The sequence below is a fragment of the Dromiciops gliroides genome, chromosome 2 (assembly GCF_019393635.1).
Source record: "Dromiciops gliroides isolate mDroGli1 chromosome 2, mDroGli1.pri, whole genome shotgun sequence".
Taxonomy (NCBI): Eukaryota; Metazoa; Chordata; class Mammalia; order Microbiotheria; family Microbiotheriidae; genus Dromiciops; species Dromiciops gliroides.
Window position 1 is genome coordinate 183,566,804 of NC_057862.1, and position 20,541 is coordinate 183,587,344.

Consider the following 20,541-nt stretch of genomic DNA (forward strand, 5'->3'; position numbering starts at 1 on the left):
ACATACACAGAGGGCACAGGTATGAATTAAATATTAAGGGATTGTAACAATTGGAATGACACCACCTGCTGGAGACTTACTGTAGAAAAGATCCGCCATGAGGTAAAGGTCTCTGAGGGCAAGACCATGTGTCTTTTCTTTGGCATCAGGAAGTGATGTTTGCTTGTGGGAGGAAGAAGGGAGAGGCTGGTGCTCTGACTCACTCTCTTTCCTGTGGACTCTGGCAGAGAGCAGAGCTAGGAATGCTCTCTCCCTTTAATAGATAGAGGAATCTAGGCCTTTCTCTCTCTCTTTACAAAATTCTTATTCTCCTTAATAAATGCTTAAAAGTCTAACTCTTGCTAAAGCTTATAATTTATTGGCAACCACTCATTAGATATTTTAGACAGTATAGCTAGTATTTTAGCCCTTACAGGATGATATCTGTAAAGCATTTGTCCTTATTTTTTGTGGTTTATGTCTGGGGCTAGATTTGGATGCAGGGCCTCCTGGGTCTAGGGTTCGTGCTTTGTCAACTGTGTCACCTAGATGGCCCATGATGACATCTTTAAAATAAAGTTAAGGAGTAAGAGGAATGCACTGGAAGAAAGGAAAAGGGTGTAAAAAAGCTCACATAAAAGAAACAAGAAAAATTTATGGAGTGGAGGGGAAAATGGGGAAGGAGCGGGGGAGTGAGTGAGCCTTACTTTCATCAGAATTGGTTCAAAGAGGGAATGACAAAAACACTCAAGTAGGTATAGTAATATATTTTGCCCTGAGGAAAAGGGGAAGGGGAAAAAGGCGGGGGAAAGGTGAAGGAAAGGAGGAAAGATTGGGGCAGGGGGCAGTAAAAAGCAAAACACTTTTGATAAGGGATAGGGTGAAAGAAGATAGAAAATGGAGTAAATATCAAGAGGAGGCAATAAGATGGAGGGTAATACAGTTAGCAATAGTAACTGTGAAAGAAATGATGAGCAGGATGATATCAGAAGGATGTGTGGAAAATGCAAACTGTCAACAGAGGAAGAACTGATAGTATTTGAATACAGATTGAAGTATAATTTTATTTGTTAGTTCTTCTTTCTAAAGTTATTCTGTCTATTTTCTTTCACAACTTGAGTAATGTGAAGATGCTTGGCATAACTGCACATGTATGACTTATATTGAATTGCTTGATTCCATAGGGAGAGTTGAGGAGGTAGGATGAAAATTTAGAACACAAAGTTTTGTTTTTTTAAAAAAAATCAATGTGAAGAAATGATGAGCAAGTGGATTTCAGAGAAATCTGGAAGGACTCAACATGAACAGATGCTGAGTGAGATGATTAGAACCATGAGAACATTGTACACAGTATCAACAACATTGTATGTTGATCAACTGTGATAGACTAGACTCTTCTCTGCAATAAAGTGGTCCAAGATAATTCCAAAGGACTCATGACAGAAAATCCTCTCCAAATCCAAAACCAAAAAAAAAAAAAAAAAGAACTGTGGAATCTAGATGCAGATTGAACCATACTATTTCTACTTTTTTTTTGTTTTCCTTTTTAAAGGCTTTTCCCTTTTGCTCTGATTCTTCTTTCACAGCATAGCTAATGCAGAGATATGTTTAGTGTGATATGTAGCCTATATCAGATTGCTTTCTTCTTGGGGAGGGGAGAGGGAGGGAAGAGAGGGAGAAAAATTTGAAACTGGAAATCTTATAAAAACAATGTAGAAAACTATCTCTACATGTAACTAGAAATAATAATAATAATAAATGTTTGAAAAAATTTTAAAATAAAAACTAAATTAAAAAAAAAATTAGAATTGAGCAGATGGAAGCCAATGACTCCATGAGACACCATGAATCAGTTAAACAGAATCAAAAGAATGAAAAAAATAGAAGAAAATGTGAAATACCTCATTGGAAAGACAACTGACCTGGAAAATAGATCCAGGAGAGATAATGTGAGAATTATTGGACTACCTGAAAGCCATGATCAAAAAGAGTCTAGAGACCATATTCCAGGAAATTATCAAGGAGAATTGCCCTGATAGTGTAGAATCAGGGGATAGTCATTGAAAGAATCCTCCTGAAAGAGACCCCAAAAGGAAAACTCCAAGGAACATTGTAGCCAAATTCCAGAATTATCAGGTGAAGGAGAAAATACTGCAAACAGCAAGAAAGAAAAAATTTAAATATCATGGAGCCACAGTCAAGACTGTACAGGACCTGGCAGCTTCAACATTAAAAGATTGGAAGGATTGGAATATGATATTCCAGAAGTCAAAGGAGCTTGGATTGCAACCAAGAATCAACTACCCAGAAAAACGGATCATTCTCCTTCAAGGGAAAAGATGGACATTCAATAAAATAGGGGACTTCCAAGGTTTCCTGAAGAAAAGACCAGAACTGAACAGAAAAGTTGATCTTCAAATATAAGACTCAAGAGAAGTATTAAAAGGTAAACAGGGGGAAAAAGAAGTTATTCAATTAGGTTAAACTGTTCACATCCCTATAATACTTTTTTTTTTTGGGGGGGGACAATTGGGGTTAAGTGACTTGCCTAGGGTCACACAGCTAGTAAGTTTCAAGTGTCTGAGACCGGATTTGAACTCAGGTCCTTCTGACTCCAGGGCTGGTGCTCTATCCACTGCGCCACCTACCTTCCCCTCTCTATAATACTTTTAACTCTTGAGATCTGTATTTCTATTAGGGTATAGTTACTAAATAGACTTTGATGTGATGATATAAAGAAACTTAAGGGACAGAATAAAAGAACAGGTGGAAGAGAGGGAAAGGGAGGAGTAATGGGGTTAATGACATATGAAGAGTCACAAAAAACCTATTACAATAGAGGGCAAGAAGGGAAAGGTGAGCATTGTTTCAACCTTTCTCTCATCACATTTGGTTTAGAGAGGGAATAACATACACCCATTTGAATGAAGAAACTTAGCTTATTCTTTAAGGAAGTAAAAGGGTAAGAGGGAAAGGGTCATGCTGATAGAAGGGAGGGCAGAAGCAGGGGAGGAAAGGGAAAATAAAGGGGGGAGCTAATAAAAGGGAGGGCAGATTGACAAAGGCAGTGGTCAGAAGCAAAACACTAGTGAGGAGGAATGGGGTGAAAGAAGAAAAAAGAGTACAAACAAAGGGGAAAAGAGGATAGAGGGAAAAACACAGTTAGTAATCATAACTGTGAATGTGAGTGGGATGAACTCTTAAATAAAACAGAAGTGAATAGCAGAATGGATTAAAAAACAGAATCTTGCAATATGTTGTTTACAAAAAACGCATTTGAAGCAGAGAGATACACACAGAGTAAAGGTAAAAGGTTGGAGCAGAATATATTATGCTTCAGCTGAAGTCAAAAAAGCAGGGGTAGCAATCCTTATCTCAGACAAAGCAAAAGCAAAAATAGATCTAATTAAAAGAAATAAGGAAGGAAACTACATCTTGCTGAAAGGTACCACAGATGATGAAGTAATATCAATACTAAACATATATGCACCAAGTGGTATAGCATCCAAATTCTTAGAGCAGAAGTTAAATGAGTTACAAGAGGAAATAGCAAAACTATACCAGTGGCAGATCTTAACCTCCCCCTCTCAAAACTAGCTAAATATAACCACAAAATAAATAAGAAGTTAAAGAGGTGAATAGAACTTTAGATTTAGATATGATAGACCTCTGGAGAAAACTGAATTGGGGATAGAAAGGAATATACCTTTTTCTCAGTAGTACATGGCACATACACAAAAATTAACCATATATTAGGGCACAAAAACCTCACAGTCAAATGTAGAAAGGCAGAAATAATAAATGCGTCCTTCTCAGATCACGATGCAATAAAAATTACATGTAATGAGGAGCCATGGAAAGATAGACTGAAAATTAATTGGAAACTAAAAAATCTCATCCTAAAGAATGAGTGGGTCAAACAACAAATCATAGAAACAATAACTTCATCCAAGAGAATGACAATAATGAGACAACATACCAAAATTTATGGGATGTAGTTAAAGCAGTTCTCAGGGGAAATTTTCTGTCTCTTAATGCTTACATGAATAAAATAGAGAAAGGGGAGATCAATAAATTGGGAATGCAACTAAAAAAGCTAAAAAAAGAACAAATTAAAAATCCCCAATTAAATACTAAATTAGAAATCCTAAAAATCAAAGGAGAGATTAATAAAGTTGAAAGTAAGAAAACTATAGAATTAAATAAAACTAAGAGCTGGTTTTATGAAAAAATCAATAATAGATAAACATTTGGTTAATTTGATTTAAAAAAAAAAGAAAGAAGAAAACCAAATTACCAGCATCAAAGATAAAAAGGGTGAATTCACCACCAATGAAGTGGAAATTAAAGCAATAATTAGAAGTTATTTTACTCAACTGTAATGCCAATAAATTTAAAAATTTTAATGAAATGCACAAATATTTACAAAAATATAAACTGCCAGGGGCAGCTAGGTGGTGCAGTGGATAAAGCAGTGGCCTTGGATTCAGGAGGACCTGAGTTCAAATCCAGCCTCAGACACTTGACACAAGCTATGTGACCCTGGGCAAGTCACTTAACTCTCACTGCCCCGCCAAATAAATAAATGAATGAATGAATGAATGAATGAATGAATAAATAAGGGGCAGGCTCAGTGGATAGAGTACCGGCCCTGGAGTCAGGAGGACCTGAGTTCAAATCCGGCCTCAGATACTTGACACTTACCAGCTGTGTGACCCTGGGCAAGTCACTTAACCCCAATTGCCTCACAAAAAATTAAAATTAAAATTTAAAAATTAAAAAAAAATAAGCTGCCCAGATTAAAAGAAGAGGAAATAAAATCCTTAAATAAACCCATTTTAGAAAAAGAAATTGAACAAGCCATCCTTCAACGAACTCCCTAATGAGATTAGGAACAGACATTTTTGAGAGGAAAAAAATAAGCTCTTCCAGGCAGTCTGTACTAAATCTTGGCTTTTCTTCATGCTCCACCACTATATTTCTCTATCCAAGTCATCAACCTTTTGAGAATTATCCTCCACCTCCAACCAGTTAGTATCCCAGCTCCCTCTTGCTACTCCCTTTCCTCCTATTTTTCTCTTCCTACTTATAGAATAATCTAAATCCCAGACAAAATTAGAGAACAAGGCAACTTTTTTTTTCTTCCTCCCCTTTCCCTGCCCCCCTCAATGAAACGCTTTAATTTAAAGCGGTTTTGTTTTATTGTCGTGGGGGGGAAAATACATCTTCACTCTATTTTAAATCCACCATAAGAAAACAAGTGAAAGACCAGCAGCTTTGGGCCAGGACAGAGCCTCCAATTCCAGCCAAAAAGGCAGGTGGCAGCCAATTCCCTCTCCATCTATTTCCATCACTCCCTGGGATGGAGGAGGCGGGGTGTGTTTTATGTCATCACCATACAATTCTGTAAGGAGTCCCACTCCCCCCACCCCTGCGTCTCTTTCCCCCATCACCACCTCTTCCCCCTGGCTGATTCCCCCAATTTACCTCCCACAAAATTAAACTCACCCCTTCCTCCTGCATCCCAAGCCAAAGCTCCGGGGCCTCAGTTCCAGCCCTTCTGCACCCCATCTCTGAGCGAAGCGCGCTTGTGTGTGGTGTATGCAAGACAGAATCAAAGGGGACGAGAGGTAAAGGGGAGCAGGGGGGGCGGAACCTGCCTCGCTTCCTCAGGGGTACTCACCGATGCTGCTAAAAGGGGGACTCCAGCCGGGGTCTGCCCTGCTCTCTAGGCCTGGCTTAAAGAATCACTGGTGCGTCACCCCCTCCTTCCGTAGCTCTGGCTCCGCCTTCCGCCCCTCCCCATGGCAGGTGGCTCCACAGCCGCCCAGTTCCAACAGATTCTCCAGCCCCGGCTTCGCTCCTAGGCGCCCCACCTCCCACTCCCGAGGACTCTGGAAGAAAGTACCCAGCGATGCATAAGGTGTACGCCACCCTCTTCACCTCTACCTTTCTCAGGCCTCTCGAAAGATCAAGGACGCTACTTAAAACTGCTCCCACGGTTCTCTGAAATCCTTTTAAGTGTGTATAGTAGAACAAAGGGCAGCTTATTTATGTTATTTTTTAATCCCAACTAAATTAAAATACTTATTAAGCACCTACTATGTGCCAGGCAGAGGATACAAGGAAAGCAAAAGTTCCTACTCTCAGGAGCTCAGTCTAATGGGGGAGATAAGAAAACAACTATTTACCTGTGTATACACACAGGAAAACTGGAGATAATCAAAAGAAGACATCACTTCTTTTTTAGTTATCCCAATAGGAATCTATGTTACACATCATACTAAATTGATATTTTGGGTCACACAGCTAGTGGGAGGCAGGATTCAAACAGGCCTTCCTGTCCAACATTTTGCCTGCTGTATCGCCTAGCTACCCTAAACTTTTGCAGCAGGAATTTTTTCTTATTTATCTTTATATCTCCTTCCAGGTCTAGCATGGTGCTCTGAGCTAGGTTTGAACATAAACATTTGAACAACAAAAAAAACCCCATCTCTTCCATGTTGGAATAAGGGATATCCTAGCATGTATTTCTCCCTCCTCAATCATACCATCCCAGAAAGTTTAATTACAAATTCCATTTTTTTAAAATTGAGGGAGGGTGGCAGGACATACAGATATAGCTCTGTTGACAGGAGAGAACCAGTCCAGTGTCAGGAAATTGCATCTCTGAAGATCTGAGGAGTCCTTGGTGGTAAGAACAAATAATGAAACAAGAATTCAAACCCATGTATGGTGGTTGTGGTGGAAGTGCACGGGTAGAGATGTAGTAGGAGAGAGCAGGAGAAATCCTCTGGAAAAATAAGGTGGATATACATTTTTTTTTTTGTGGGGCAATGGGGGTTAATTGACTTGCCCAGGGTCACACTGCTAGTGTCACCGTCTGAGGCTGGATTTGAACTCAGGGAGTCCTGAATCCAGGGCCGGTGTTTTATCCACTGCGCCACCTAGCTGCCCCGGTGGATATACATTTTGAAAATTACTATTTCAAAGGACATAGAGCCCAAGATAAATGAGCAGCTTCAAACCTGGCTGTTTTGACACAGGGGTCATCTTTTAATTTCTCAGTGCCCCAGGCAACTCTAACACTGAACACTTGCCAACTTGCATTGATAGGAGTTCCCCATAAAGATTAAAACCAAAAATAAAAGTGCAAAGGAATGCGAGACCTTAGAAAGAGACAGCAAGGGGCAGGGGACTGAATCAGTACATCTGTGTTCAGACCTATTATAGTCTTGACACAAAGAAGCTGTGATCCCGCTACAGAAGGATATAGTGAATAAAGCTAGGCTTGAAACTGGAAAGATTTGAATCTGTCTTATCTCTGACACATACTAGCTGGGCATATCACCACCTCTCAGTACCAGGAATCTATCTAAAACTACTATTTATAAATTGCAAAGGTGTTGACTCCATTATTTGGAACACACCTATGTCAAAGAAATTACAGGTCCAGTCTCTATCCCTAAAGCATGTCATTCTGATACCCAAAAAAATCTTCAGCAACTTCCTATTGCCACTAAGATAAAATCTTTATAAACTGTTTCATATTTAAAAATATTTTTCACAAACTGGTTCCAACCTATCACTGCAGATTTAATTTCCCCTCAATCTACCAAACTAGTCTTCTCGCTCTTCCCCTACAAAATATTTTATTTTCTCTCTGTGACACTTTTGTTACAGTTTCAGACAATCAGTTTTCCAGGACATTCTTATTTTTTAATATCTATGTTAAATAAGTAACATTTAAACACAATCATTACAAGCCTTCATCTTAAGTTAAATGTACACTGATGGGGCAGCTAGGTGGTGCAGTGGATAGAGCACCGGCCCTGGACTCAGAAGGACCTGAGTTCAAATCCAGCCTCAGACACTTAACACTTACTAGCTGTGTGACCCTGGGCAAGTCACTTAACCCCAATTGCCTCACTAAAAAACAAACAAAAAAACAAAACAAAATGTACACTGATTCTTCAATTATGTCAAAATCCAAATGATCTGCACACAGTAAATCACCAAAGATCAAAGTTGCTTCAAGTTTTACTCTTCCTTCTTAAATACTTTTAATTACAAATAGGACAAGACAACAGGTACAAATATGTTTGTGCAAATTAACTTTAAACATACAGTATGGCTTAAAAGTCATCAACTGTTTCATAATCATAATCATTGATTGGCCTGATTTAGACACCACAATATAACTCAGAATGACTCAAACACGTTATAAAAGCCCATGCAAATGCACAGCAGAATACACTTGTTCTAAGTACATGTGATGTTGAAACATTTTTTGAAGAACAAAAGCAGTTTTAAGAATGCTATATCAATAGTAAAGGTATCAAATGAAACTCTCCACACAAAGATTCTGAACAGCAATGATATAATTAAAGAAATAAGACAAAAATAAAGTTAATTTATTTCCTTGTCATCTCTAGCCTTTTTCTTTGCTGAAATTTTACCTAATTTTTTAATTCAAATGGGCAATGGCCTAGTCTTCCCTTCATTTTCAAAGCCATTTATCAAAAAAACAAGTCTTAAAAACAAGTTCCCAACTCATAACTCCAGTCAGAAATTTAAAAAAGTTAAATAATCTCTGCTCTAAGAAGTCATGATAAAAATTTTAATACCAAAGGGGCACATTCAAAGAAAATCAGAGCAGTGAGATTTATACAAGCATTAAAACCCAAGACATTTGTCACTGAGATTTTAAAACATCCAAGAAAAATTAATAATCAATCTGAGCTACAAACTGGCATCAATATATGTTCCAGTTCAAGCACCAGAACCTTAATCCTATATACATTACTAAATTTTTTAAAAAAGTTCTATAATTACAGTTCCAGAGGTTTAGTTGTTGGTAGTAGCTGAACCTTTGCTATTGGATTCTTTGGAGAACCTTTATACCAAACCCTTTCTCTTCCTGATGGTTTTCTGAAAACACTTTTCTCTTCTCTATTAACAGAAAAGGCTGTGCTTGTATTTACAACAGATTTTAATGATTCCTGATTAGTTAGGTCTTCCAAAACTGACTTGGTTTGGCTACCAAGTATCACCTTCTGTTTGCAAACACTTATAGGTCTAAGAGAAGTACTACATGAGTCTGCGTGTCTCTTCACCTTTGAGCAAGGTTTAGAAGATAACTCTATGCTTGATTTGGAAGTTAGCTCTGTGTTTGACTGGTCACATGGCATAGATTTTTGTTCTTGCTTATGATCTGAATAAAGAAGAGCAGTGGAAGAATTGTTTGATGTGTTTTCTATATGAAAAGAAAGGTCACTATCACAGCTCATGGATTTAACCAATGGAGAAGGCACTTCTCTAAAACTGCCCAACCGCTCCGATTTTCTGCTCATTTCTATTAAGGAATTTATCCTTCTGACAGACTGACGAACAGGAGTACGTTGAAATTTCAGAGGTGACTTAACTTTGCTTTCTGTCCTTGAATCATTTAATGAAAGTTTGTTAAACCAATGTATGTGATCTGAAACCCTTCCATGATCTGTCATTTGAAAATCCCCTGGAAGAATTTTATCACAAGTTTGTACCAATGACTGCTGCCGAGCAGTTCTGTTCCTGGGCTGTGGTAATTTTAATATATGACCTGTAATCTGTGCTGAAGAATTGATGACAACATCCTCAGAATTAGAGCAACTCAGTTCATTTTCTTCAATACTAATTTTAGTCTCTTCCATTGTAATGATTTCTTTGTCTCTGGGAAGTTCTTGTTTATTTTTTTGGTCATTCCTGGGAAATTCTTGCTTATTTGAATAGTCCCTAGGCATATTTAAATGAAGATTCTCATCTGACTTAGTTTTCTGAATTGTATGAGATTCCATAATAGTGTCTTTTACCAAATTTTGAATATGATTTACTAAGTTTTGTTCTGAAACAGTGGAATCCTCTTCTTTGTTATGATTTTCATCATGCTTGTCCTTAAAAAGCACTGTCATTTCATGATACTCTTTAGTCTCAAATAGATTTTTCTCTGGGCTAAATTCTGCATTAGGTACTTCATTTAATTTTTCTTCCCTTGAATCAGATTCTGATGGAGGTTTGTCACTTATCAAAGCATTAAGATCACTTCCAGATTTAGAAAATGCTTTCTGAATTTTCACTAAGGTTTCTGTGGTTAAATTATTTTCATATCCACTAAGAGAGTTCCCAGTTAGGCTGTTTTCATGCTTATCATTTACATTAATATCTGTGAGTTCACAAGGAAATTCAGGTGGTATTTCAACCCTAAGAACCGGTTCAGAAGGACTGCTTTTCTTATCAAAAGTTCCCACAAGGAGTGACGTCCCATTTGTACTAATTTCTTGAAAATTGCTATTAGGTCCAGTCCAAGACATCCGGCAATTCACATCATCTGTTTGTTCTGGAGTTAGTAAATTTTCCTCAGATTTGCTGATATGTTTTGACCCTAAAAATAAAATGGTTTGTAAATTAATATATATATTTAATTTAACTTAATCATTTTGTGAGACAACAATGTGTCAGCTCACTTTATTTCCAAAGCTCCTACATTAAAATAAATTTAGTCCGATATTTTACCACAGAAACAATTTTTAAAATTAGAAAGCTGATTGACATTTTAAGAACAGACAACTCATCAACTACTCATTCAAAATAATCACTACTACAAATACTTTGCACAAAAGTGAAATGTACTGTGTACAAAGTAACAGCAATGTTGTGGGATGATCAGTTGTGAATGACTTAGCTATTCACAGCAATATGATGATCCAAGACAACTCTAAAGGACTTATGATGAAGAATGCTATCCATGCACAGAGAAAGAACTGATGGTGTCTGAATACAGATTGAAGCATATTTTTTGCTTTATTTTTCTTGAGCTGTTTTGCCTGTTTTCAGAAATGTTTCAGAAAAATTTCAGAAATGGAAATATTTTACAAGACTACATATGTTTAACCCATATCAAATTGCTTGCCTTCTCAAAGGAGTTGGGGGAAGCAAGGAAGGGAGAGAATTTAGAACTCAAAGTTTTAAAAATAGATATTAAAATTGTTTTTACATGTAATTGGGGGAAAATCAAATACCAGCTAAAGTAAATAAATTTTTAAAAATACTTTGCACAAATATTAGAATTTAATGCCAAGATAACGACAAATTATCTTTTCTTCTGTTAATCTTTAAATATTTTTCTAAGTCTCTTTAGGAAATTATAAAGATATTATACATACCTTTCTTTGTTAATCTTTCATCAACATCTGGGCTGAAAAGCAGTCCAGTTTTTACAGATTCAATCCTGTTTTTAAAATCTTGTTGACTTGCAAGTCTTCGTCCAACATGTTCATATCTATTCAAACCAGAACATCTGTTCTTTTTAGAAAAAAAATTTTAAAACTTGGGTTATGAAATTAATTACACAATTACAAATTATAAGGTTAAGTGAAACAATGATTTCAGAAAAATAACAATATTGATGTAAAAGAAACTAAAATTAACATTCCTAAGGAAGTCTCATTCAAAATAACTACAAAATACAAAAAGTACATAGGCATCAATCCACCAAAACACACTCAAGCTGTAGATATACAATTACAACATGCTCCTTAAAGAAAAAAAATTACCCAACTAAATCAAAGGATCTATGTCTGGGGCACACCAATGTAATACAAATGATGATACAATGAAAAATAATATAAAGATTTAGTGCTATTCTAATCAAATAACCAAGTAGCTTATAGAATACAAAATAAGAAAAAAATTCATTTAGAGGAACAAAGAATCTGGAATCTCAAAGGAAAATCATGAGAAAAAGCAGGAATGACCCAAAATTATTATACTATAAATTTGTTTGATACTGGTTAAAAAATAGAAAAAGAATTCAATGGAAAACACTAAGTTAGCAGTCATCAAAGTATGGTTTGCAGACTTCTGGTAGGAGTCCTGGGGAACCTTTCAGGGGGTCCAACAGGTCAAAAAATTTTCATAATAAATATTAAGACATTATTGGCCTATTAAAAGACTCCACCCTTTATGAACTATTTGTGTGAGGTAGTATTTTCTTCACTTCAACTAAAACATTGTATCAAACAGGTCTTACACATAAGCAGCAGATATGAGAGTTTGTCTTCTATCAAGCCAGACATTAAAGGGATTTGCAAAGATATATAAAACAATTTTTCTCCCTATATATTTTTGGTTTTGGAAAATAGTTATTTTTCATTAAAAAAAAACTAACTCAATAACCTAGGAATCAATAAACCCAAGGACATAAATTATCAGGGAATAAATCTTTACATACCAATTCTATCAATAAGCACTTGTTAGGGTACTCATCATGTGCCAGTAACTATGCTAGGAGCTGAGGATGCAAATATAATAAATTTTGACAAGAACTGCTAGAAAAACATGAAAATAAATTTGAGAAAAATTATGTCCAAACATTTTATACTATATACCCAAATAAGCTCCAAGTGGATATATGATATGAAGATTTAGTCACAGCATTAAAAAAAGATTAGAAGAAAACCAGATCAAGTACTTTTAAAAGCTATAGCTAAGGGTAGAATTCTGTTTGAATAAAACTGATCATTTTGATTACATGAAATTGAAGAACTTTTGTAGAAATTCTAGAATAAGGGAAAGAGTTCACGGGGTGGGGGTGGGGGAAGGGCATCACGTAAGCTCTGGTAAATGTCTGATTTCCCATATTTAGAGAGAATTGGTATGCACATATAAAACTAAGTCATTCCTTGGTGATTAAATTGTAACAACAACTACAAGTAGTTGTCAAGATTTGAGGAGTTGTGGAAAGACAAGCATATCAAAGATAATAGGAAAAGACGCAAATAAACAAAATATTCCTAAGTACTTTTTATTGTAGCAAGTAAGTGGAAACAAAGTGAGTGCCTATTAAGTACAGGAATGGCTAAAAAAAAAATATGGTGTATGAATGGCAGAGGTGCAAAATGAAGCATGTATTTTCAGATATGGCCAATATGTTGATTCCTTTTATTTTTATTATGTAAGGCAAGATGAGAGCTTTTATTTATTTTTTTGTTTTGTTTTGTTTTGTTTTAGTGAGGCAGTTGGGGTTAAGTGACTTGCCCAGGGTCACACAGCTAGTAAGTGTTAAGTGTCTGAGGTCGGATTTGAACGCAGGTACTCCTGACTCCAGGGCCAGTGCTCTATCCACTGCACCACCTAGCTGCCCCTGGGCTTTTATTTTTGAAAGGAAGAGTTGTGGAGAGGGAGGGAAGTGAAATGTATACTATGTAAAATACAAAACAAAGCAAGAAAAACTGAATGCAGTGACATTATAATGACCAAGGGGGAGATATAAGAATTCACTTCCTCTCTCTCTTTTTTCAGATATTGAGGTCTATGTATGTGGGACACTGTATACAATGTCAGGCTTAGTTGATGTGTGGGTTTGTTTTGCTGAAGCCATTTTCTTTGTTATTCTGTTATTCAGGACAGCTACCACAAAAAAAGGTAGAGGCATATTGGAAAATGAAAAACAAAAGATACAAATAAAAACACTCAAAACTTATAAAGTGTAAATTCTTGGTAGTTATCAGAGTCTGGTACATATAAAACATGAGATTTGGAAATAAACTACTCATAGCACAGATTTTACTTGTGCATTACTAAAAATTGGGGCATTTTTAAAAGCATTTAATAATACTTGTGGCTAATTTGGTATTTTTTAACAAATTAGTCACTAAAATTACAAGTCTGGAATGATGAATGAAAAACAATGAAAATACTTACTACATCTCTGCTACTTTTCTTCAGACTAAACTTGAGACGAAGAGATCTTCGAACTTTTTCTTTACGACTTATCTTAGGGGAGAAGCAACCTGACTTCCCCGACTCCACCCTAATAAAAAAATTTTTGAAGAGGAAAGAAAAAAAGCTATTTTTGAAAACAAGACAATCTATGTTGTATATGTTGCCAACAATATTCTTTCTGGGAGATAAGTTTTAAAACAAAAATCCACAATAGGTTTTAGTGGTCCTCCTAAAAGAATAAAAATATCAGATACTCTTGATGGAGGAGCTTTACCCAACTATGTGGTAACTTTTGCAAATCATAACTTGATGACACCTTCCTCATCATTTATAATATGAGCAGCTAGGTGGTACAGTGGATAAAGCACTGGCCCTGGATTCGGGAGGACCTGAGTTCAAACCCAGCCTCAGACACTTAAAACTTACTAGCTTTGTGACCCTGGGCAAGTCACTTAACCCTCACTGCCCCAGGAAAGGAAAAAAAAAAAAAATAAGGGCTTGGGCCAGATGATCTCTAAGGTCTATTCTAGATCTAAAATTGTATGAGTGGTGAGAATATGAAAACTATCCATGCCAAATTAATGTGCTTATGATAAGAACTATTTATAATCCTTTGAACCTGGAATCAAATAGATTTTTAAATCCCCAGTAAAACATTAAGATTATATATTATACATTATAAGACAAAAGAGACATGGTTTTAATCACAAGCAGAGGTGGTTTTTAGATTGGATATCTTTCTTTGATTGATAGAGAAAAAAGATTGATTAATAAGAGCATATTGAGAGGGGAACTTTAAAAATTAATTTTATTAATTAGCAAGAGTATATTAATGAAAATTTTCAAAAATGTTTTATTATTTAAGTCATATTAGTTTACAAAACAATAATTGAAAGCAAACTACTGAAATCATTTAAACTAAGTTTCACTGGATAAATTATTTTTTTTATTTTTTTTTTTTTTAGTGAGGCAATTGGGGTTAAGTGACTTGCCCAGGGTCACACAGCTAGCAAATGTTAAGTGTCTGAGGCCGGATTTGAACTCAGGTACTCCTGACTCCAAGGCCAGTGCTCTATCCACTGTGCCATCTAGCTGCCCCTGGATAAATTAATTATTGAGGCAACTTACCTGCATACTTTTTTGCTTGCAATCCTTTTACTTCGCCTCTGAACACCTGTATTGAACAGATGATTTCCACTGATGGCTATGGGGGAGATTGAACTCTGGGAAGACGCACCAGGACTTTCTTCAAATTGAACTATAAAAGTACCATAAACATAAAATAACTGATTTTTGTAAAAGCACAAAACATTAATAATACTAATATTTAAAGACTTTTCAACTCCAAAAAACATTTTTAAAACTTTGGCTCAATAACCTTCCTTCATTTTCTTTTTATATAAAAAGCTAGCTTAATTTATTAATTTTATACTTTAGGAAGATCAAGAAAATGTTTAATTTTGTTTTAAATTCTGCTAATAACATATGGACCAGGTCCCATATAGAAACTCTTGACTTAATATCTCCAGGGGAGAATATCACAATCCCTTTTTCTCCAACTCCTGATAATTAGCTCAGCTAGTTATAACATTACACTAAGAACCACTTGGATCTTCCTGTATTTTTTCTCTTTCCTTGGTTTCAATTCACTCTCCAGGTTCTCTTCTGACCTATCTGAGCTCCATTTTCAATTTCCTTTGCTGTATTATCACCCATGTCCCACTCCAACCGTGTATATTAGCCACGTCTCTGCCCTGGGCCCTTTTCCTCTTGCCTCCCTCCAGTTTCTATCTACTCAAACAGTTACCACCCTAGTCCAGACTTTCTTTACTCTTGTCTGAACTATTATAATAGCCTAATTAACCTCCTAGATTATGTTTTCCTCCTTTCCAATGCCTCCTCCATAGAGCTTCCAAAAGAATCTTCCTATAACACAGAATTGACTATATCACTTCCTTAAGAAGCCTCAGTGCCTTTAGGGGAAAAAAAAATTCTCAGCTTGGTATTTAAAGTTTTCACAATCTAGAAAGAGAAGCCCTATTCCATTATACCAGTTTCTTGCCTCTTTCCAATCATCTCAGACCTTATATTCCATTATGTATCCTTTAGTTCGATGACACTGGCCTCCCAAAGACAGGAATTTAAGTTTTACCTTTAAGGAAACTTAAAATGTACTCAGTAAGATAAACAAGTAAACAAATAGATATGAGATAACTTGATGAGGGAGAGAAAACACTAGCAGCCAGGAGGATTATGAATAGCTTTCCCATTGTGAGAAATAATTATTAGTAAGCAATATCTTGGGGAGATTAAATGCTCTCCCCTTCTTCCTCTTTCTACAGGAAGCTGGTGACCAGGCAGGAGATCCATAGGACATGATGGACTCAGATCACTGTGCATCTGTACTTTCTCTTCCAGATATATATATATATATAAAACATCCATACAGTAAAGACAAAGTGGATAAAGAAGGTCTACTGCCAAGATTTCAACATGCATTTGTATAAATATAGAATTTGTATGTTATGTTATGTTGGCAGAGCTATGAATAAGTACAACTATTCTGGAAAGTCATTTAGAATTATGCAATAAAGTGACTAAGACCAAAGTATTACAATACTTTTTTTATCAAGGCAGTCACTGATAAGAAAATCCTCATATATAGGAAAACTATTTATACTAGCATTTTTTGTGATAGCAATGAACTGGGAAAAAAAAAGTACTCACTTTTATTGGGAAAATAGCTAAATAAATTGTGGTAAATGAATGTAATGAAGTAATACTTTACTATAAGCAATGATAATATGACAAATACAGAGAAACATGTAAAGGCCTACATAAAATATACAAAGCTAAGCAAGCAGAGCCATGAAAACAATATAGAAAATGACAACAACATTAATGGGAAGAACCACCACCACAAAAAAAGTAAATGCTGCAAAATTGCAAAGGACAAGCATGGATGGCTCTAAAGAAGAGATATAAGAAGACACCCCTACCCCAGTCCATTGCATAGGTGGAAAGGTGGAGGTATATGGGTATGGAGCACTGAGAATATTTTCAGATTTTAAAAAATTGATTGGTTTTGTTGAGGTTTTTTTTCTATTATTCCTCACTTAATTTTCTTTAAAATCTTTGTTTTATGGGATGGCTCTCTGGGAAGAGATATTAAGAGAAATTCTACTGAAGTAAAGAACAAGATATCAATAAAATTTATTTCTTTGTACCTGCCCTCAACTTACAAAACACCTTGCATATAGGAAGCATTTAATAAATGCTTATTCAATGAAGCAAAAATCAAAGGGTATTACCAGATGTGTTTCATGGCTATAGATTATGCATATGTGGTCCCTCATCCCACCCACCCCCACTGGCCTGAGTATGTAAACAGCATAAATCCGATACCAAAAAACAAAAAGGAAAAAATAAAAAACAAAACCCTAGACTGGGCCTGATGTCAACAAATAGTGCCATTTTAAAATATCAAATAGCATATTTTATGTATCATAAACCATATGTAGAAATTAGCCATTCATAAATTTTCACCCACAGTACCCACAGCAAAAACAAAACATGCATGAAAAATACCTTGCTTCGGAGCTTAGAAAATAACGGTAGAAAAACGAAATTCACTCAACTTTAAAAAGTAGTTTAATTAATTTTTAAATGTTTTTACCTATTTTTTTGAACCTGAAGTCTTAACTCTCTGCCTATTTGCAGATAAACTGCTTCATTTACAAATGGTCTGGTTTTGATTTTTTTAAAAAAACAACTCTATCTATGTGGGGCAGGTAGGTGGCACAGTGGATAGAACACCGACCCTGGAGTCAGGAGAACCTGAGTTCAAATCCGGCCTCAGACACTTAACACTTACTAGCTGTGTGACCCTGGGCAAGTCACTTAACCCCAATTGCCTTACTAAAAAAACAAAAAAACTCTATGATTTCATTGGCATAGGATTCCAGGTAAAGGAAGCAGATTAGCAACTGCCCTAGAAAGTCCAAGAGAAGCTAGGGAAACTGAAAATTTTAAATGATTTATACAGAATCAAACTGCCAGTATGTTACAGAATCAAAGAATGTAGGTGTTAAAAGGGACTTAAGTGGCCATCTGGTCCAACCATATATAAAGTAATTCCTACTATAATATAGATACCAAGTAGTCATCCAGGCTCTGCTTGAAGATCTTCAAGGAAGGGGCAACCACTACTTCTAGAGGCAGGCTATTCCTCTCTTGAACAGCTTTAAGGACTAGGATTTGAACCCTAGTTCCTATATTTCCAAGAACTCTTATCTCTACCTATGAGGTCATGATTGACTTGCTCTGGTTTTGATATTCAGGCCCTAAAATAGAGGAACTGATTATTACCATTACCATAGTTACCATTGTGACAACACTAAGGATCAGCAGAAACACTTAGATCTGGAAGAGGGTTTGGGGAATGTCTCACAGTATCTCAAAACAATGTAGTACTATTTTGATTATATAATAGCTAAAATAATGCCTCTATGACATCAGTCTCTTTAAAATCAACATGACGGGAGACAAAGCCAAGATGGTAGAGAAAAAACAGGGACTTGCATGAGTTCTCCCAAATTCCCCTCCAAATAACGTCTTAAAACAAATTCTGGAGTATAGCTGAACCAACAAAAGGATGAGGCAAAACGATTTTCCAGAGCAAGATTACTTAAAAGAATAAACAAGGGAAGAAGGGAGAACAGATTGATAGGAAATACACAGCAATCATAACTGAAAAAAAATTATATCAAGTTTTTCTGATAAAGGTTTCATTTCTCAACTATATAAAGACCTAAGTCAAATTTACAAGAATACAAGTCATTACCCGATTGATTAAATGGTCAAAGGATATGAACAGGCAGTTTTAGACAAAGTAATCAAAGTTATCTTCAGTCATATAAAAAATGCTCTGAACCACTATTAGAGAAATGCAAATTAAACCAACTACACACACCTATCAGATTGGCTAATAGGATAGAAAGGAAAATGACAAATGGAGGGGATGTAATAGAAAATTATTATACCCTAACAAATGACAATTGTGACCAATACAGAGATATACAAAGACATATGAAATGAAGCAGTGAAGAAAGTATAATCAGAACAAATTATTGCTATGTAAATAAGCAAAACACTGGCAATAAAATATACACACAAGAAAGAGTTCAGAAAGGGATTAATAAGAAGATATTATTTTATTATCTTATTAAAATGATTAATCCTATTTGATAAATTATAAATGAATAGATTAAAAATAGATAAAAATAAAGATCCTAGGAAGCTATCCTCTTCTCTGTGAAGATCAGACATCAGGAATATTGTGTCTAGCTCTGGGCCACACATATTGAAAGGGTAGATGATCTCAAAAGAACCCACAAAACCATGTCATTAAGAGAACAGCTGAAAACACTACAGATCTTTTTCCTGGAGAAGAAATGATTAAGGGAGTTATGATTGCCCTTCAAAATTATTGCCTTCAAATATGCAAAGGACCATCATGTAGAAGAGGAAACAGATCTGTTTTGATGTTGTTACTGGAGGCAGATCTAGTACTAATGGGTAAAAATCATGAAGAGATTTTTTGGTTCAGGCGCCATGCTTAACATCAAAAAGGACCAGCATTTCAAAACTCAGTCCCAGGGGGCAGCTAGGTAGCGCAGTGGATGAAGCACTGGCCCTGTATTCAGGAGGACCTGAGTTCAAATCCTGCCTTAGACACTTGACACTTACTAGCTGTGTGACCTTGGGCAAGTCACTTAACCCTCATTGCCCCACCAAAATAAATAAAATAAATATTAAAAAAAAAAAAAACTCAGTCCCAACTAAGCACATTTTCCATATGCAGGATTCTGAGATGTCCTGATATCTGGGTTGTAAACTACAGAGCTTGAGGTAAGTATAAAGTTGAATATAGCACTAGGGACCCAATCACTAGGTATTTCTTGACCCAAACAACAGACTCAAACTCCTGATGCCTTCAACTTCACTCCTAGCTCTCAGTATTCATAGAAAGCCAATGTAAAGCATCATCATAGGATCCAAAAGAGTAAGTGCCCCAATAAAATTTTGCTTTTTCCTAGAGTCCCAATTGGAAGAGACCTCAGGAGCTAACTAATATGTATCTGAACAAGAAACTGATAATATCCGTAACAGATGGTAACACTAACATTAAAGGGCTCTAGTGAGGGGGAATTCACTCCTTCCTGAAACAATCCAGTCTATTTTTGGATAGTTCTAATCGTTAGGGACATTCAACTCAATTTAACAAATATTAAGTGACTACTACAGTAGAGCTAGGTAGCAGAGTGGATAGAGTACTGGACCTGAAGTCAGAAAGATGAGACTTCTTGAGTTCAAATCTGGCCTTAGATACTTACTTAGGAGCTGTGTGACTCTTCCCCAGAGTCACCTAAATTGTTTGCCTCAGTTTCTCATCTGTAAAATGAGCTGAAGAAGGAAATGGCAAACCACACACACACACACACACACACACACACACACAAATAAATACTGGATTGGCCGCAGAGCAGGATCAGGAAATGATAAGTAGAGTAATATCTGAGTTGTCCTTCAAAGGAAGGTAGGGATTCTAAAAAGAAGAGCTGAGGAGGAATACATTCCATATGAGACAGCTTATGCAAAGGCGTGAAGTTAGAAAGTTGTATATGCACTAGGAATTATAAGGAGCTAAAATTCTAGCTAGTCTAAAATATGTAATGAGTGGTCGCCAATAAATTATAAGTTTTAGCAAGAGTTTAGACTTTTAAGGATTTATTAAGGAGT

At 36.0% G+C, this 20,541-nt stretch overlaps 2 protein-coding genes across 5 annotated transcripts in view; both read right to left on the reverse strand.

Annotated features, from left to right (window-relative positions):
• LOC122742143 (neuroendocrine protein 7B2) overlaps window positions 1-5,809 on the reverse strand; it is a 77,483-nt gene extending 71,674 nt beyond the window's left edge. Inside the window, exon 1 of one of the 3 annotated variants that reach the window (XM_043986186.1) lies at window positions 5,663-5,809. Coding sequence is in view for 2 of the 3 variants with exons in the window: in XM_043986185.1 (XP_043842120.1) it covers window positions 5,488-5,550 (63 nt within the window). In the remaining variant the exon portion in view is untranslated. Of the gene's footprint in view, window positions 1-5,487; window positions 5,639-5,662 lie in introns of those variants that run through there. The other 2 variants (XM_043986185.1, XM_043986184.1) reach the window with 2 other exon arrangements.
• Window positions 5,810-8,016: 2,207 nt separating this feature from the next.
• The window catches only part of ARHGAP11A (Rho GTPase activating protein 11A), a 31,577-nt gene continuing 19,052 nt past the window's right edge, over window positions 8,017-20,541 (reverse strand). For both annotated transcript variants that reach the window (XM_043986183.1, XM_043986182.1), the window contains 4 exons: window positions 14,869-14,998; window positions 13,720-13,828; window positions 11,181-11,319; window positions 8,017-10,399 (listed from right to left, as the gene is read on the reverse strand). In XM_043986183.1, coding sequence (XP_043842118.1) covers window positions 8,811-10,399; window positions 11,181-11,319; window positions 13,720-13,828; window positions 14,869-14,998 — 1,967 coding nt within the window. In that variant the 3' untranslated portion in view covers window positions 8,017-8,810. The remainder of the gene's footprint in view (window positions 10,400-11,180; window positions 11,320-13,719; window positions 13,829-14,868; window positions 14,999-20,541) is intronic.